This window comes from Otolemur garnettii, unplaced genomic scaffold, assembly GCF_000181295.1.
Source record: "Otolemur garnettii isolate 467f Iridium unplaced genomic scaffold, OtoGar3 scaffold00082, whole genome shotgun sequence".
NCBI lineage: Eukaryota > Metazoa > Chordata > Mammalia > Primates > Galagidae > Otolemur > Otolemur garnettii.
The window spans coordinates 5,062,224-5,076,318 of NW_003852477.1; the positions used below are offsets into that span (position 1 = coordinate 5,062,224).

General features: G+C 40.6%; 1 protein-coding gene across 1 annotated transcript in view; it reads left to right on the top strand.

Annotated features, from left to right (window-relative positions):
* The first annotated feature begins 1,470 nt into the window (after window positions 1–1,470).
* The window catches only part of ABHD5 (abhydrolase domain containing 5), a 30,517-nt gene continuing 17,892 nt past the window's right edge, over window positions 1,471–14,095 (top strand). Inside the window, exons 1-2 of the mRNA XM_012807996.2 lie at window positions 1,471–1,630; window positions 12,950–13,035. Of these exons, the coding sequence (XP_012663450.2) occupies window positions 1,584–1,630; window positions 12,950–13,035 (133 nt within the window). The 5' untranslated portion in view covers window positions 1,471–1,583. The remainder of the gene's footprint in view (window positions 1,631–12,949; window positions 13,036–14,095) is intronic.

The window sequence follows — 14,095 nt, forward strand, 5'->3', positions numbered from 1 at the left end:
TCCAGGCAGTAGAGTCCCCAGCAACCAAGATAACCATTCAATATAGACGGAATGCTCCCAGGCTGGATGTGCTCAGAAAGGTGGAGATTGTACCGGATCAGTTTCAGCAGCCATATTACAAGTCTCTGGCGACACCAGTAATCCCTGTAAACTTTTTACATGTACTAGTCTTCCCTAAACTATTTTATGAATTGGACCAAATACAAAAAAATACAAGGTGGCCATAGTTTACTATTTTAAATTGCACACGAACTTTATAGCCACCTTGTATTTATTAGCTATAGCTATTACTATGCCCAAGGCATAGATGTTGCTGTTGCTGTGAGCTATGACTCCAGGGCACTCTACCGAGGGCAAGATAGTAAGACTCTGTCTCAAAAAAAAAAAAAAAAAAGCCAACCTTGAATGCAGTAAAGTTGATTATGAGAGGCTTTTACACCTCTAAGTCACAAAAGACCCATCCTTATCCTAGAGGTACTTTACTGAGTATCTTTTCAAATACACTTCCAAGTATTCCAGTGTAGTTGGAAGGATACTCAATGAAATCCATTAAAAATTGATACAATTACACAAACCTGAGAAGTTGAATGCTAAATGTACATGTGTAATAGAAACGGGTTTACATGGGGGCTCAGAGGAATGAAAACAAGGCTGCAGGGAGGGAGGGGAGTCAGGAAAGGAGAGCAATGAGCTGAGTCTAAAATAAAGGGTAATGTATTTTTGTAGGTTCCATAAAGACAGAAGCCCTATTTCAACCCATTGTTTCCCAGTGCCTGGAAGAGAGTGGGCACAAGTAGCCACACACTAAATATCAATGGATGAACGGTAGGGAGTGGTATAATTCCAAAAGCAGGCTGTATCTGATGGCAAAAAACTTGCAACCCGGTCAAGAAACATTGACATTAACATTAGTAAGAACCCCCAAAACCTAAACACCAACTCTTTTCACCCTCTCATGTATATAGAGCTAGATGGGAAAGTGGTTGCTGGTTCTGGCCATTAACCCAGGGCCTAGAGTAGTGCCCTGCATGTCAGAGATCAATTGACTGCAGGATCCTGTGAGTCGCCCTCTCCCCTCGGCCACTCACCGCCGGGAAAGGCTGGAGGAAGGCCAAACAGCACCTGGATAATGGTGCTTCCATTACCACTGCAGCATCTCAGACAGGCTCTTAAACAGGGCAGGGGCACGTCTCAGTCTCCACGGTACTATCAGGTGCCTGCTCAGTGCCCAGCACCTGACAGCCAACATCAACAGGATGATGCATTAATACGGTCATTATTTAAATTAGTTACTACTCAACTCTCCCGGGTGAGCTCCGCCGGTTCCTCCAGCTTGACAGACCCGCCCAGTGTTCACGCAGGAGCGCGTCAGGCAGCATGGCGCATGCGTGGCTGATGCAGGAGTCATGCTACAGCTAGACATGCGCAGGCGCGCCGCCGCGCCGCCGCGCCCCCGGTCTCGCTAGTGGGCCGACGACGCATGCGCGGGCGGCGCGGTCTTAAGGGCGGCGGCGGCGGGGAGTAACCCAGTCGGCCTGTCAGCCGGCTTGGAGGCGCTTCCTGGCGCTTGCGCGGCTGAGGCCATGGCGGCGGAGGAGGAGGAGGTGGACTCGATAGACACCGAGGAGAGGTAAGTGCGGACGGCAGAGGTGGGAAGCTGCGTGTTTCTCCCGCACGCGCCCTCCGCGCGGCCGGAGCCCGGCTCAGCGGGCGGCACCGAGGACTCGTAACCCTCCCGGCTACGACCGGCCGCTCGCTTGTCCGGCTCCGGCGCGTGGCGCCTGGAGAAGTCCCAGCGCCGCTCTGCTCCGGTAGGCGCCCGAAGTGTCCGAGTCTGACTCCGGCCGCCCTGAGGGCCCGCCCCGTTGTTGTGTAAGCGGCCCCGCGGGGCCGGCGGCGGGGGTGGCCTGGGCGCCGGGACAGCCTCGTTCTCCTCCAGGGGTCCCCCTCCCTGCCCAGCGCGGCGGCGGGCGGGGACCGGCCGAGCCTGCACCTGACTTCGTGGTCCGGGAAATGGCCGGGTCCCTCTGTCCGCTTCTGAGCGCGGCTTCCGTCTTAAGGTACACGCTGTGCTCTGTCCAGCCTCCGGCCAGAACGAAAGTACCACCAGAGCCGGTGCCCCGGAGGCCCGGCAGGAGGGGCGGTGCTTCCTTGGGGGTGTGTTAGGCGGACAACCCAAATTCACCCCAGAAGCGGCGGCAGATTCGGGGTGTCCACGGAGGGAAAAGCCCAGCGTGCGGGAAAGGGTACTTGGGGAAGTGGATGTATGGCTTTGAGTTTCAGAAAACGTTTAACTTACAGGTGCTTTGTAGGATAAAAGGGGACACTTAAGTTATGTCTAACAAGTTCGGAAGGGATCATTCATCTTTTTGCTTCGGAGCTCCGGAGCTCCGGAGCTCCGTTCTCTCCTTTTTTGTGATGAGTTCTGGCTTTACTGGAGAAGCATGTGTGTGTGGCCTGTGCCTCAAGGAGACACAGACATGTAGGAAACTGTGGAAGTTGGAAGGCAGATGTCTAATGGGAATCTTTTTGATATACAGATACACTGAGTTTAAATTGTTTTCTACATATAGCTGACTTTGTACATTTCTTCGTAGACTAGTAGTTAATTAGTGGAAAGAGTGAATTGCCTTATTTTTCAAGGATAGTCATTTATATTGGAAAGGAAACTTCTCTACTTCTACAAGGTATATTTGATATTTTGACATGAGTTCTACAAGGTGCTTAGCAAACATAATCTAAATGATAGGATATGGAGTACCGTGAAGGCAAGGGTATTTTGAAAAATGACAAAGGGGAAGAAATATAAAATATTGGAAACTAGATTCTTCCCTTGAGTTTTGTTTATATGATGAATGGGTCCACAGTTTTGGGTTGTTGGTGAACTTCCTTCTTACTTTGAGATGAGATGCTGCATGCCACGTGAACTCAAGTAGGAACCTAACTGGTACCTTATGTTCCCTTCTGATTTGTCTTTGTTTTCTGCCTTTCTGAGACTACTTTCTGGTAAACTCTTTGGTCTCCATGTTGCTATAGGGCTTAGGAGTATAGGGCAAAACCCTGAAAGAAAGTTTTGGCTTTGGGTGATGGCTGGAAGCAGTGAGGAGCAAATGATAAAAAAAAAATCCTCAGCAGCTGTATTGTCCGTAGACAGAGATAGACCTGGCTGGTGTTCTTGGCAATACACTTGATGTGTTTTCAAAATCCATATGGCCACTCCAACAGCAAGTGGAGAAGACTGACCTCCTTCACTAGTTGGGTGTTCCCTGAAAGTAGTCTTATTAAATGTAAGGTTTACCTTGTATGATAGATAATTACTGTTACCACTTTGCAGTTGGGACTGCCACTGGGAAGGCTCCTAGCACCCTGACGTTAGGCCCAAATAGTAGGCCTAGCTTGGAGCACCCCACGTATCTGGATTTAATCTAAGACACTTTACCCATATTTCTCCTGTCTGTCAGTATGATTAAGTCATGTCAGATACTTGGCTTTTGTTTGAAATCAAATTCCCCATCCTAAGACATTCCAAGTGTAGATAGATGACATTTACAAAGGAAACAATTATAAAAGGGTCATCTGATGGCTTTTTGGAGCATATGATTTGTTTTTTCCTTTGTGGCACTTAGTGAAGACAGGCATTCCAGGGATCCATTTTGCTTTCAACATCCAGCCCTTTCAGTTGCAGTACAGTTGAGAAAGCTAAGTGTGACAAGAGCAGGATGGATTTCTGTGACTTGCTGTAAGTAAAGTTGTCCCAGAGAATGATTGTGTCAGTTGAATTTAGAGGAAAGCTGTCATAGAATTGCTTAGTTGCAGAGTAGACCATAAAAGAAGCCGTTTGCAGTAGCGTGCTGGAGTTGATTTGTACCAACAAGCCATTACTAAATTTGCAGGAATTTTGCCAACTGTTGGCAGCTTGAAACTGGCCATGGTGGGAGTATTTACACCATGGAAATCATCAAATGCTATAAATAAGGTATGAACAAAGGATTTTTCTCTCCCCTTCCTGCCTCAGTCCGTTTGCCAGCACTCTACTGGCTTTACATTAGGAGTTGAATGTAGTTCTTGCTCTTGGAGATGAAAGAGTGGATTTCTCTATCATTTAAAAACTGCAAATGCCTGGGGTATGGTGGCTTGCACCTGTAATCTTAGAACTTTGGGAGATGGAGGTGGGAGGATCCCTTGAGCTCATGAGTTTCATACCTAAGCTAGAGTGAGACCCACCCTGTCTCTACTATAAAAAAGAAGAGAAAATTAGCTGGGCACTGTGGCTGGTAGCTGTAGTCCCAGCTACTTGGGAGGCTGATACAGGAGGATCACTTGAACCCAGGAATTTGAGGTTGCTGTGAGCTAGGCTGCCACCAAGGCACTCTAATCTGGGCAACAAAGTGAGACTCTATCACAAACAAACAAACCCACAAAAACTGCCAAGATCTGTGATGCCTTACTGTTGCCATCTCCCCTTCCCAATCCCTTGCCACTTCTTAGAATTCATGAAACTTTTCAGTGCAACATCCCATTTCTGTACTTATCCTCGGATCATTTTCAGTATTTGATATGTAATGATAGCTACTTCTTTTTGAAACTCTTACTAGGCATTCTAGTTCTTAACAATATTTTGCTTCTTGCCTTACCTAAGACCAACAGTCACTTTTATTAGCTTCTCTTTTTTCTCTATTCTCTACTTGTAGTAGTTCTCCAAGGTTCTAACTTGTTTTTGTTTTTTGTCTTACTTCCTCAAACTCCTTTAAGTATCTTGTCTGTGGAGAGGACTGAGATCTTGTTCTCTTTCCTTTTCTGGGAGGAGCCCTCTCTAGGCTAGTGATGTTTCTAATTGTCAGATGTTTATGCCTAATTCCTTAAATTTCTCGTGTCCAGACCAGGATTTTATTTGCACCTTCCTTCTCCTAAACTACACAATAGAAAAGTCTCCATTCTTCTCCTTGATTTGTGACAATTACTACTTCTGGATGACCAGAATAACACTGTGGCATTATCTCTTGACTCTTCCCCCACTGCAAGCCCCTTTTATTGCCCCTAAATACCAAATTTGTTACCAAGTCCAGTAGCTTCTAAGTGTACAACTTCTCCTTTCCATTCCACGTGTTACCTAAGAGCCACCTGGTTCATACCTTCCTTATTCTTTCCCTTGGATTGTTGACTATTAACAAGTTTGCAAGTTTGTACCATTGCTCATTTCATTAGTTACTTTTCTATTTCCAGGAGGTATAGTCTCCTTTGCCACACAGCCACACACACATTGTGGCTTTATGTGTCCACAGCCTGACTTCAAAGCCCTTTCCAAGTAGTGTAGCTGCTATCTGGCATGAGAGTCTTACTTCCTCTCTGTGCACTGGACTCCAGCCAACCTGTATTTTTCATTATTTCCTCAACAGTTTGCTTTGCCCACTTCCTTTTCCCCCAAAGCTTGGTTACTTTGTTTTCTCTGACCCAAAACATGTTGTGATCTTTCTTTTCTAAAGGTCCACAATATTTTTCTAAATTTTGTGGGCAAGTATACCATTATTTTGTAGTATAGTTTTTTGTTGTCAACTCAGTGAAGACAAGGCTTTTCTTTTACCCAAATATTTGGTAGAGCCTAAAGTGGCTTTACAAATTGTTAAGCTTTACATTTTTGTTAAGTTAAACACTTCAACTATTGTAAATTCATTACACAAATACTAAAATCAGAACTATAGTAGATTATACATTTTGTACTGTGTGACTTAAATTTTTTCATCATGAGATGTTCAGAAAAGTTTGAATTTAAATAAGACAACGATTAGGATCATGGAACTTAATAGAAGTTTGGGAATAGGATTCTGTGTCTCGACCTTGAGCGAACAATCCCGTGCTTCACTGTTTTGCCTGCTCTCCAAAATGCCATTCATGGATCAGCAACTGCTGATAGTCCTGTGACAAAGAACTTGTTAACAAAAGATGGTAAAATGACAAGGATGGCAGCTTAGTAAAAAAAAAAACACTGATTAAAACATTTCAGAATTATGAGTGTTTCTGGATGAGTCTTTGAAGATTTGACCTGTATTACTTAACATGAGCTGCTCTGAAACATTATATTGGTTTAAACGTTGTTTTGACTAAGTGTTAGATTATTAGTCTAACCTCGTGATTCTATAATTCCTACTCCTGATTTTGAGTTACAAGAAAAGTTGTTGTGGAGAGATTTTTTTATTAAAATGATTACTCAGTTTGAGACTAAGGATTTTTAGTTTTGTTCTGTTTATTATCTAGTGGATGAACTTATTTTAGAACTGACATAAAGCAATGCCACTTTGACTCCTTAAGCAGAGTAAACCTGAAAGTATACATGTAGCTTCACACTTATGTTTGATAATGGGGCCGTGGAAGGGCCTGACTCCAGAATAGTTTGTTTCCTCTGTGAGGGAAGGTAAGAAGCAATGGGGAGAAGGGGTTGGAAATATTACCATCACGTGGCTTGTCTAAAACACTGATTCTCTCACTGTGGTCTTTTGAAGAAGGTAATGGGGGGGAGGACCTAAAAGATTGTTGATTAACCTGCTAAAATATATTATAGGGCCCGAGTTGTCTTTGCTCTAATAGTGATAGTTTGAATCATTTAAGTATTACTTATCTAAAATAAAATGCCATGTTGGTCACTTAAATTGTAGTTGTATGAGACATACTCTTTTTGTTGTTCTTTGTTTCGTCTTTCATAAGAAGTCATTTCTCAAGAAAGCAAGCCTTTATTTGCCAAGTGTTACAATTAACAATTTTGAAGTTTTTAGTCATTCATTGGTTGACAGATTATGTCAGAAAAACATATGTTCACACCTATAATTAATTTGGACATTTATAATAAAAAGCAAAATTTCATGGTTTTTTTAAAGGAGATAGAATACCATTTTAGATTAGCTTATTAAGAGCAATAATAAATTTATAAGATTTTTCTCTCTCGTCTGTACCCATACAGGGATGGAGACCATTTTAAACAAAATAATAATATAATGAAATCCTCTTTACTTGTAACCTAATTAGAAATGTTATTTAAGTGTCCAAGAGTGTGTGGAAATTGACCAGACTTCTGCACATTTTCTTCAGAATACTTTGAAACCTCTTTCACTGTTTCATAATATTTATAGATTGTGTAATTCAGGTTTAGTAATACTATAGATAGTCAGATATTTTAGAGAACAAAACAGGATTTACCAGGAAACTTAAATGTTGATGGCATGGAGTATAAGTACAACATAATGATATTTTTATAAAAAATATTAGGTAGAAAGTTCAAGGGAAAAAAATTATATCTCAAAATCAGAATACTTAAAATTATATTCTTAGGTAAATATACTCTATTAATTTGTTAAGCACAGGTTACTTGGCTTTACTTAGAATTGCCTGCTCTAATGTGGCCTTTCAGAGTGTTTCTTACTTAGAAGTCTGCTTACCGAAATGATTCCACTGCGAAATAAAGTGATTATAAAGTAAAAGGCCTTTCATTTGGTTTTTAATTTTGTTATTTTACTTATTTATGTTTGATATTTTACTATGTATGTTTGATTCGGTACTTTAGAGCTTTGTTCCTTTGCCTTGCTGATAAACTTAGTGCATACCTGATGGAGCTATACAGAAAACTTTTTTTTTATTTTTTGAGACAGAGCCCCAAGCTGTCCCCCTGGGTAGAGTGCTGTGGCATCACAGCTCACAGCAACCTTCAACTCCTGGGCTCAAGCGAGTCTCCTGCCTCCACCTCCCAAGTTGCTGGGACCACAGGCACCCGCCACAACGCCCAGCTATTTTTTTTTTGGTTGCAGCCATCATTGTTGTTTGGTGGGCCCAGGCTGGATTTGAACCCACCACCTTAGGGCCACTTGAGCCACAGGCGCCAAGCCCAGAAAACTTTTTGGCTTACATTGGTAAGGCTTCCCCATATTATAGTTGTTTATTTTTAGAAAGTTGTCACTATGGTGAATGAAATTTCTTTGTGTTGCAATTGATGGTTTGGTCTCTTCTGAAGTTTGGGGCTTAGTGATGGATTACAGTGATTATTTTTTATCTGTTTAAATAAAATAGAGAGGTTAGGTTTTGCTTTTCTATTTATTTTCCAGAGCTATAAGGAAACCTGCTCTGTATGTAGTTTACTATTTTATTGCTAGGCCACGTGAATTTAACTTTTACTTTGAGTTTTGTGACCTTAGAGGAATGGTTAGTTATCTGACAAGGTCCACTCCTGTGTCCATTCTTCCATATACTAAACTCATAAGGCTGAACAGTACTGAGTGGCATAGAATACCCTGTGAAAGGGGCAGAGGGTCTCTTTAAAGACAGGAAGTAGTGTTGGATGGGTAAGTGTTTAGTGTAGAAGCAGGAGAGGTGGGAAGGTAAGGTAGGTGAACTCTCGAACAAAGGGGAATAAACTAAAGTATGGGAAAGGTAAATTCTTGGAAAAACGTTCCTTTGAGCCTGCGATAAGCCTGGCACTCAGTCCTGTAGAGTCTCTCTAGGAGAGAAGAAGACGGTTTCTTGGAACATTTTATCGTCTAGTTAAACTAAAACTGAACAGAAACATTATCAAGATTTAGGGGAAGAGTGATACCTTTACAGTTTCATTAAGCATAAAAATAGTTTTGTTAAATGCAGTTTTTCAGCTTAAATATACTTTAGAAAAGCCCCACTTTAAAAAATCACTTTGATGAAAAAGCTTCTGTGAAAATATCAAGCAAATTAATGCCTCTTCTTGTGGTTGAGGATTCCTAATTTTTCCTTGTAATGCATTACGCTTACAAGCATGAAAACATTGTTTTGCTCTTTCTCTGAGTTGAGCTGATCACTAAGGCAGATCTGTCTGGACAGATAATCCTTTGAAAGTTGGTTTTATGGTCAACTGGTAAATTGATGGAGGTAGGTATAATTCTATGTTACATGCTGGTATATAGCTTTTTAAACTCTGGTGCTTAGTTTGGTAAATCTTTAGAGTCTAAATTATTTGTTGAATGTATTTTTTTTTTTTTTTACAAAGACTGAAATGAAGGTTACATTTATGTTTTCTTTGCCCCAACTTGTCTATGATATCAGTTGGAGCAAAAGTAGATTAGGGTACATTTCATGTTAACTTTTTCTCTCTCTCTCTCTCTCTTTTTTTTTGGTACTGACCTCTGATTCTCTGTGGCAAAGAACTATACTATGACTTAAGGGGAATAGTATTTAAGAAAATTGGTGAGATTGAGTTGTAAGTAACTTCCCATTGATACCAGTTAATATTTTTATGGTTAGAGACCTTGTTTGGTCAGGACAAAAGAGCTATAGCTTAATGATAGTTTACTTTTTTTTTAAGCTCTAAAGATCATGAGATACTTTTAATTGTCTTTTAACCACTTTTTCCCCAACATTTGGAAAATGGTTGAATAAAAACATTTATTGCTGAAGGCTTGAATCATTTTTCCTAGATGATTTATAAATAGGTTTACATATTTATAAATAGCCTGATATTAATGTTTCTGTTATGTTTCTACCTTGATAATGAATTACATGTAACATTTTTGAGGGATGCCTAATCATCTTGTCCTGTTAAGGCACAAAGTTAGAAACTGGCAGCAGAGAACATTGGAGTAGAACTTTATTATAGTGCATGCTATTATGTATCTCGAGACATTCTTTTCTTGTGGGATATCCCTACAGTATGACCTCATGCCATGAAAACCTGACCAGATAATCTGCTTATACTTAATCCTGTTGGTGTGTGTAGCACAAACACACACATATACATAGGTACGGTAGCAGGACATACGTTCCAAGACCCTCAGTAGATGCCTGAAAACTCAGATAGTACTGAAATTATATATATGTTTTCTATTATACATAAACACCTATGCTAAAGTTTAATTTATAATTTAGGCACAGTAAGAGATTAACAATCATGAATAATAAAATAGAACAATTATAGTAATAAGCCACCATCACTACTCTTATGCTTGGGGTCATTATTAAGTTAAATAAGGGTTTTACACAAGTTCTGCAATATTGAGACAGTTGATCTCATAACCAAGAGGGTTACTGAGAGACTAGTGGGCTGGTAGAGTGAGTAGTGTGACACGTCAAAGGGGTGATTTATATCCTAAGTGGAATAGGGGAGGGTAGTGCACAATTTAAAGCTTATGAATTGCTTCTTTCTGAATTTTCCACTTAATATTTTTGGATATCTCTTGACTGTGGTAATTAAAACCACGGAAAACAAAAGCATGGATTAGGGGGGGACTACTTTATATGTATAATATAATACTACCAAACTTAAACTGGGAAAGTTCTTATGTCTAAAGATAAAGTGACAAGGGAAAAAAAGGTGGCTAGTAGATGAAAAAGGAATAATTTTATTTAAGTGGAAAAAAAGGTATGATATTAGGCTACTGTGCTTCTGTTCACCTTTCTGTATTATCTGTGCTGATTACCCTTTTCTTGATTCCAGCCTCTTTGCATCAACATTTGTTTTTTGTTTTGTTTTAGGGGGTTCAGGAGCTTCCTCTGCTCATATACTATGTCCTATTAAAGAACTCCTGGTACTGTAAGAGCTCTTTGCCTATAGAAATGAACCTCATCTGCCTTGCTTCTTCACACTTCTGATATTTCTTTTTTCTTTTTTTTTTGAGACAGAGTCTTACTCATGCTGGGTAGAGTGCCATGGCGTCACAGCTCACAGCAACCTCAAACTCTTGGGCTTAAGTGACTGTCTTGCCTAAGCCTCCCAAGTAGCTGGGACTACAGGCGCCCGCCAAAACTCCTGGCTATTTTTTTTGTTGTTGTAGTTGTCACTGTTATTTAGCTGGCCCAGGCTGAGTTTGACCCTGCCTGCCTCGGTGTATATGGCCAGCACCCTTAACCACTGAGCTACAGGTGCCAAGCTAAAACTTCTGATATTTCTTATGACCACGGCTTTCACTTCACAAACACTGTCATCAAGCCCTCGCATGACCACTGTTTGGCACTAGGGATGTGAGGATGACTTTTAACCTGTGTTTAGTCTTCAGCATACTCTGGTGCAGTAGGGCCAATAAATATGTAAATAGATGGGCTGGGCACAGTGGCACAGCTACTTTGAGAGACTAAGGTGGGAGGTTTGCTTGAGCCCAGGAGGCCAAGGCCAACCTGGGCAACTGAGACCCTATATTAAAAAAAAAAAAAAAAACCCAAAAAACCCACCCTGAAATAACCACAGCAATAGTAGCTGTATTTAAAGGACCAGAAGTGTGATTAATGACCTTTGGCCTTGACATCAGGGTCAGGGACAGTATCTTAGAAAAGGTGACACATGGCATCTGGGCTGTGGGAAGAACTGTGTAAAGCCACAGAGACATGCAATAATACGAAGTTTTAGGAGCTGAGAGGTACTGGAAAAGTATAATGTGCAAAAGAAAATACAGGGTGGAGGTAGGCTGTGGACAGATTGTAAAGTACCTCTGTGCAATCTAAGGAATGTGGACTTTATCCTGTAGGTAGTGGGCAATTCCTCAGACATTTTAAAGAAGGTAGTCACTTGAGAAAAAAGGATTTTGAGTCACTCAGTGTTGAACTCAAATTTCTACTTGTGTCACAGACTTACTAGGTGAATATCTTTGGACTTGGTGCTTTAACATTTCTGAACTTCAGTTTTTACATTTATGAAATGGGAATAATGTGGGCTGAGAATACCCTGGGTTGTGAGTGACTTAATCATTTATCAAACGTTATTTATTGAGCACCTATTATACAATGATACCCAGAGAAATTCTACAGGAAAGGGAAAGGAAATATTGTAGGATGGATGAGCCTACAAAGGTTAGAAAAAGCTGGATGCTGGATCACAGCCCTTCCAAACTTGAACACATTTCCCTACTTACACCTGTTCTTATTCTAGTTGTGTTCTCTCAACTATAGTGGTACCCTAAGACAGTAGCCTCAGAATCCTTATTATACCTTATTTATATCAAACAAATTATCAAATTCAGCCTGTTTTCTTTTAAATATTCTTTGGCCGTATCTTTTTGTCTCTATCCCTATTGTTAAAGGGTTGGTTCTGGCCTTTACTCTCATTATTTGGAGTCTTCAGTAGTTGGTCACTTCTTTTCACCAGAAAGTTTTCATTTTAGACAATGCCAGCTGTGTGCTGAGCCCTAGCTAATAGTAAGTGATGGCTGAAACTCTCCATTGTTCAGATCATTAGGTTAAGCTTGTGGTCTGCTGCTGCAGTGAAGGGTTGCCCTCCCTTAGTTGACCATAAGCAGTGTGTCAGTTCTAGCCTTCCCAGGCCTTTCTACAACTGTTCCCTCAGACCTGCTTCCTTCTTTTTTGTTCCACTGTCTTCTGACAAATGCCCGGAGTCATTCATCTTATCTCCCGTTGAAACACAAAGCTTTTTTGTTTTTCTGTTAACAGTTATTCGGTTAATCAGTTTACCCTAAAGAGATTATATGCAGGCCAGCCCCCTGCATTTGTATTTGTATACATTACTACTTTTCCATAAGATTTGAAGGCTTTAAAAAAAAAAAAAAAACACCTCAGATTTTATAAGATTTCTCTTTTCTCAAATCCCACAGCAGGTGCCTTTTATACTCTGAATCTACAATTCAAATGAACTTTCTCTTAGTCCTTAGCCTTTTCAGGCTTCTACCTTGATAAGAAGCTGTCTTGTAAGGAGGGGAGATTTTTTTGTTTTGTGGGGTTTGTTTTGTTTTTTCTTGTTCTGCCCATTTTATCCTCTCCCTTGTTGAGAGTCTGACTATCCATGAAGGTAAGACAGACTTCAGTACCTACACAGGCTGAAGTTGAGTATCTGTATCCCAGTACTTACCATAGTGCTTGCACCCTTTTGGTCATTTTTGTCAAATATTGCTTCATCATCAAACACTGTGTTTACTGTGCTGCTTTTCTTTTCTACATGTGGCAGTTATGAGTTAAGAGCATGAACTCACCTATTTGTATTTTGTTTCTGGTGCTTTAGGTCAGGATGGCTAACTGGCTGGCTCCCCACGTGGTGCCCTACATCTATGTCACACCTTAAAGAAGCTGAAGAGAAAATTTTAAAATGTAAGGTTTTCTTCTTGTAAGTTAAACTAAGTTATATACTAAAAGAAAGAGGTCCAGTGTATCACCTTGCCTTGAAACTGGAGATAAAATTCTGTGGTGTGTTAGCTGTTGGCAGAAGACTTTTTTTCCTCTTCAATGTCATTAGCAATTGCAGAGTAGTAGGGGGTCATAGCTTCTCAAACTTTTTGGACTTGGGTCCCTGTTATACTCTTAAATTAATAATTACAAGGATCTTTGTTTATGGGCTGTCGTTATAAATATTTACTGTATTAAAAGTGAAAATTGAATAATTGAAAATGTTAGTTTATTTATTTTTTATTGAGATAGTCTCACTTTGTGGCCCTTGGTAGAGTGCTATGGCATCATAGCTCACAGCAACCTCCAACTCTTGGGCTCAAGCAATTCTCGTACCTCAGCCTTCCAAGTAGCTGGGACTATAGGAGCCCGTCACGACGCCCGGCTTTTTTTAGTAGAGATGGGGGGTCTCACTCTGGCTCAGGCTGGTCTTGAACTCCTGAGCTCAGGGCAGTCCACCCACTTTGGCCTCCCAGAGTGCTAGGATTACTGGCGTGAGCCACCACACCCAGCCAAAAATGTTACTTCTTTAAAAATAATAATAAACTTATTACAGATCAAAATAACATATTTGCAGAAAAACTACTTTCAAACAAAAGTATATTGAGAAGAGTAACATTGTTCACATGTTTATAAATCTCTTTAACGTCTGGCTTCTCAAATTTGGTGGGTAATTATATTATGTGACCTCTAGAAAACTCCTTTGAATACTCATCAGAGAATGAGAGTGAAGAAGGCAAATAAAGCCTTAGTATTATGAAAACAGTTTTGACTTGTACCTCCTCAGATGGTCTCAAGGATCCCCTGGGTGTCCATGGTCTATGCTTTGAGAACAGACTCAGAGTCAGTGATTTTCAGCTGATGTGCTGTGAGAGGATCTTAGGAGTGCCATGAAAATTTTTTAAAATCATTAATTACATTATTTTGAAAGTTCAAAGCACAGTAAGTATATTCTTTTTTTGCTCTTTTTTTTTTTTTTTTTTTG